General features: G+C 36.6%; 1 protein-coding gene across 1 annotated transcript; it reads right to left on the reverse strand.

Moving 5' to 3' along the window:
* Positions 1-4,580: 4,580 nt before the first annotated feature.
* On the reverse strand, positions 4,581-5,043 carry LOC104813192 (auxin-induced protein X15-like; the record flags this gene model as incomplete). The annotated part of the gene is made up of 1 exon (XM_010540745.2): positions 4,581-5,043. A coding segment is annotated over one exon (366 nt), but the record flags the coding sequence as incomplete, so codon positions are not given.
* Between the last annotated feature and the right edge of the window lie 719 nt (positions 5,044-5,762).

Raw genomic sequence — 5,762 nt, forward strand, 5'->3', positions numbered from 1 at the left:
ATGTACCTAGGGAGATGTCCGGTTAGACTTGGTTTAAGGTCCGCTAGATCGGTTTAGGTTGAGTGCCTAGGTTAAGTCCGGTCAGGTCGTGTTCTCTAGGTCTTGTAGGTCTGATTAGGTAGAGACGTACCTAGGTTTAGGACCGATAGACTAGGGTTGGAGCGTGTTTAAGCACGACTAGGTAGAAATATACCTAGGGTTAAGTCCTCTAGGGTTCGGTCTCATCCCTCGTGTCATGTTACTTCACTTCTAGGGTCGGGTAAGTCACTTCCGGGTTGAGTCGATGATGGAGTTAGACATTCTAGCTCGGTATACCCCGAAAGGGGGTATGGTGGAAGGACTAGGGGTCTCAGGCAAACCCGAGAAATCGGGTGCAGGAGAATGCCAAGGACCGAGGTGGAGTGATTAGTTCTGCGGGTAGGTAGGGACACTACAAGAAGGTGTTGTAGGTCCCGGATGACGAGGTAGGGAGAGTCCGAGGTAGAAGGACGTTTTGACCTCGGAGGAGTAAACCGAAGCTGCTTCGGTTCTCGGTGGTAGGTCAGGAGGTGAGGTCTCCACATTTAGGTGGAGCTTCCTCGGGTAGGATGCTCAGGAGATGGTGGGAGCTGGGAGGTTTCGGGTCACCGGGTAGAGTCGGTGTAGGTTGGCGCTAGGACACTCCCTCTCGAGGTGGAGCACGTGCACTCACGTGTCTCTTATTCTCGGTGGAGCATCATAGATGACTAGGAGAGTCTTCGCGGGACAAAACCGTGGGACAATTCTAGTCGGCAGGTTAGGGTCCGAGGGTAGAAGTCGTATACCTATAGGTAGTATGGACTTCACGGGGATCCGGGCTAGGTATCTAGCGGGTTTCGGTGGTATGACTCAGGTTAGTCTCGGAGAAGTCGGGATAGACTTAGGAGACGGGTAGACGTCGGGTATAATCCTCGGGTTAGCTAGCGGGTATAGTCTTGGACTTTACTAGGAGGATTGGTTAGACGGTCTAGGGAGTCATACAACCGAGGGTAGCATTCGCCGGTCGGGCGATGCGGGATAGGACTACGGTTCGAGTCTTATCGGGGTGAACGTTCTAACATGTTTACCGAGTGTTTCAGGTTTTGGATAAGCTGATCGGTGGCGGATAAGGCGACGAGGCCACGAGGAGTCATCGACGGGAGCTTCATCAGATTGAGGGCGACAAGTGACTAACTCCGGGACATCAGGTAAGTGAGGTAAGTCAGGTAAGTTACGCTTTAAATTCCGACGAAAGTCGATGGATCGACGAAAGTCGATCGGTGCTGGAAACGGCGAATCCCACTAGTATTTTATTTGTTATTATTTCCTTGCAAGTTCCTTTCTCCACCAAGGTGGAGATTGTTGGGCCCGCTCGGCCCAGCGGCCCAATTTGGTGGAAGAAAGAACTCGGCCCAATGGCCGAAACTGTGCGTTTTGGAACTTAGGGTTAATGAACCCTAATACTCGACATAACGCGGGAGTGGCGTGTGGCTCGAGGTGAGATCATTCGAGAGAGAGAGAAGAGCGACCGCGGAGGCGATCGTGGTGAGAAGAGAGAGAGGCAAGGCGGCCGACGTTTCTCGGAGACGACGGAGCTAAGTCGACGGCGGTGCGGTAAGCAAAGGCCGGTTTCGGTAAGTGTCTCGGGTTTTCTTCTCTGGTTGTAAACCGGTGAGCCTCCGACCTTGTGTGGAGGGCCACCGGGTGTATTTTCTCTTCTCGGTTGTTTCCTTCCGTTCCTCTAGTGGATTCGCCGGCACCGTCCGGCCGAGATGTAGGCCCGAGCTTGCTCGGTAACCGAACTCGTAAAAATCCGTTGTGTTCTTTCGATTCCCGCACGTACGAGAGTCGGAGTGGCCGTGAGATCTTGATACCGTCTTCACATCCTCAACTTACAAATTCAAAACCTAATTTAAAATTAAAAATCAGTAAATATATTTTATTTCTGAATATCTATGATATCAGAAAATTGGATACATGATAGATATGGCCGAATGTGTTTTTTTTTTTTCCTTTTTGGTAAAAGAGATGGTCGCATGTTTGAATTAACATATATACGAAAACGAATGTAAATTTGGATTTAATTATATATCTATCACATATATAAAAAATTGTAAAAATATATTTCATGTTTATAAAATATATATTTTAAAAAATTACACTATTTTATACAAAATATGCAGTTGTGGCGGGGAGTTGGCTTTAATGAGCCTTAAAAATTACGGTTAAAAACGAGTCGGTAATAAATCAGTTCGAATTCGTTTTAATATTTCTACGGATATTTGATATCTCGGTCCATTTGGATGTGACTGAGAATGTTAGATGATGATGAATATTTTATATCTTGTTAGGATTTTGATGTATTTACCTAAAAAATTTAAAATTGGTTTTGAGAACTTTTAAATCCGAATATTCGTGGGCATACTCAAATAATCATACCTGACACGTGGAATATCAAAATTTGGTATCCAATACTATTAAATGCTAATATGAATACGGTGTACATGTGCGTTGCCCTGTTCAAAAAGCAATACGCAGTCGTTTTGATTCTTATAACGTCTACGAACATGTGACATCGGTGGTGGATCGACGAGTTTTGTTCTCAATGTTCTGTTATTACAATTGTCATATTCTACAATATTTTTATTTTGGATAATAAAAAAAATTCCAATTTGCATTCAATTCAATTGTATCATATCAGATTTTAACTGTATTTAGAGTCTCTAAGTCGCGTCGTTCGAAAAACTTTAATCATTCGTCCGTTTTTCGATTTAACAAATTTCTTTGTTGATTCATTGATCAATATCAAATATTTCGTCAATACCACTCTTTCGATGGTCGGAGTTTTGACCATTTCTCTCGGTCGAAAAACTCTGACCATCGACCCGTGTGTAACGACCCAAATCTGATATGATGAACCGATCTAAAATCTCATACACCAAATCAATTTCAATAGATATAGACACCAATCTAAAATCTCAAGGCTCTTGAATTGATTATCTAAATATTGCAATTTTTTGTGATGTGTAGAAATATTTGGACATTTACGGATATTCTAATTCAATCTAAGTCTAAACCTTAAACCGGACGAATGTTGTAAGAATATAACATATTAATTTGAAAAACCTAAACCCTTAACATTTGAGACTCTGAAACATGGATAATAAAACATGGAGAACCGAGTCAACATTAGCAGTTTAAAATCCAAAACCTCTAATATTGATATGTATATATATAATCTCATAATGTTAATAAATATACACAAATCTCGTTGTAATTCGGTAAAAAAAATATATCCATATGTAAATTATTCAAATCCAATCCAAAATATTGAGATATCTTATTTTTCAGAAGATATATATGGAACGGTTCGTATTACTTGGAAAATTTTGTCTACTACTAATTTTTAGATCAATTTATAATTTTATAAATGAGAAACGTTTCACCATTTTCGGTTAGCAAAATCCCAAGTTACAATGATTGGAGCGTATCTCCATTTGGCAGTCCGTCCACATGCAGAAGCCCGGCCGCAAGATCATGCATTGCATGCAATGCAACCGGAAGGTTTTTAATTCCTTGCTCTTTTATTATATATAATTCATTTTTATTTTACTTTATTATATATCCAAGTGGGTCATTAATTATGCAGATCTTTGGTTGGATCTGCGATTTCATCCTTAGAAAACGTGGTCCGATTTTCTTGACATCTTTGGAGGATTTTCTTGATCTGAGTAGAGTGGTCATTTAGGTTTTGGTCCCACTGTGGTTAGGTTATTTTTTCGGATTTTTAGATTTTAAAAATTATATGCATATATATATATATATATATATATATATATATATATTCAGTTTTAGTTTAAAATTTATTGATAACAATGCTTATATTTAAAAGATTTTTTTTATGTTTTCTAAATAACTAATTCGAGTTCCATAATTCCATTTAACTTGGTTTTTCAATTCTATAAAAGAATAATTTTTTAAAGTTTATACTGGATTAAATTTGAATACATTTAAAATTAGATTGGTAGTTTTTTTTTTTTGTATGGGGTTAAAATAATAATTTATCTTTTTACCATCACTTCGATTTCTGATTATACTAGTTTTCTTTTCCTTTTAATATTAACTTTTTACCTTTTATTTCCATTATAAAAAAACAATAATGTAAAACTATATGAGATGAAAATACTATCTCATGCGTCGCAGAGGAAAATAAAAATATTTACGAAATATGAAGAAGTAAGTTAGATACAGTTTTTACACCTCTCGAATGGGAAACTAAAGTAAAACAAAGAATGAAAATAAAGTAAAAAGTGAACATATGAAAAAAGAAAGAAAAATAAGAAATATTTATATGGAATTTTCATAAAGTTTTTGATACTTGTTAAAAATATTTGTAAATTAAGCAGATTAGAATCTACAATATACAATGTATAAGCCGAATGTATATATGATAATAAAAAAATGGCTAGAATAAGTAAACTTGGATAAATGAGACACTATGAAATTGTAATTTTTTTTTTATCGGCATTACAATAAAAATTGTAGATCTTCAAAATGTACAAATCCATTCAAAATATCTTGCATGGGTTTTTTCCCCCTGTCGACACCAATGTTTCCTAAAGAAAATATAGAATTACAGAAATAGAGAATTGATAACCATTTTTTTTTTTTTGGGAATTTTTATCTGAACGTTGAGTTTAAGAGATTCTGGAACTCTTCTTCTTCACAAGGGATGAGAAGTCCCATGTCGTGTCCGAAACCGAATTCTTCCTCAGCTTGTCGGAGAAGATTCTGGAATTCGGGTCGGGCGAGGAACGAAACCGGTACGACGTACCGGACCCGGTTTAGCCCAACGTAAACCACGAAATGACCCTTCGGGACGTCGAATGGCGGGCCGACCGGTTCGATTTCGGTACAGTTCTGTTTCTTGCCAATGCTCGAGCAACGTTTGATCATCTTCTTGATTGTCGCAGGCTGTGGAAGTTTGCTCTGGTTTCCCATCGATTGATTGATTGATGGAGAGAGAGAGAGAGAGAGAGAGAGAGAGAGAGAGAGAGAGAGAGAGAGAGAGAGATTATTGAGTGGTGAAATAATTAAGGTTGATGAAAGTTCAAAACTTGTTTTTGGATACTTATAGTATGGGAAGTGATTATGGTGTCGTTGACTTCATATTCGTGTGTGTGTGTGTATATATATATACATATATTTGTTTGTGAGTGTGAAGGGGTATTAAAAATATTAAATGTAATTTATTTTCTAAATCTACTTCTTTTCATTTATGTTTTATTTAGAATCCTTACACCCATGTTAAATATTAAATAATTGTTACTTTTACAAACAATTATTTTTCATAAATTTAGAAGAACGTACTAAAAATAATTAGAGCATATATCAATTATCATCAATGAAATTATTGACTAATACGAACATATTTTTATATTAGTTTTTGTTTTCTTTTTCTTTTTTTCTTTAATAAAATAAAATAAAATCCTATTTATTTATAAATAAATAATCTTTTTTGTCTTTTTTCTTCTCAAAATCCCTACGTTGTCTTTACCTGTTTTCTATTTTTCATAAACTCTTTAATTTTTTAAAATCTTTATTCAAATGAAAAAGAGAAACTTATTAAAAATAAAAATAAAGCTACAATAAGAGGACCTCTAAAAACTTAGAAATCATTTGGTATAAAATCTTAAATGAGAAATGCAGAGAGAAATTGACTGATATTTTCCTCCCAAAATTATATATATATATATATATATATA

This window comes from Tarenaya hassleriana, unplaced genomic scaffold (assembly GCF_000463585.1).
Source record: "Tarenaya hassleriana unplaced genomic scaffold, ASM46358v1 Cleome2, whole genome shotgun sequence".
Lineage (NCBI taxonomy): Eukaryota > Viridiplantae > Streptophyta > Magnoliopsida > Brassicales > Cleomaceae > Tarenaya > Tarenaya hassleriana.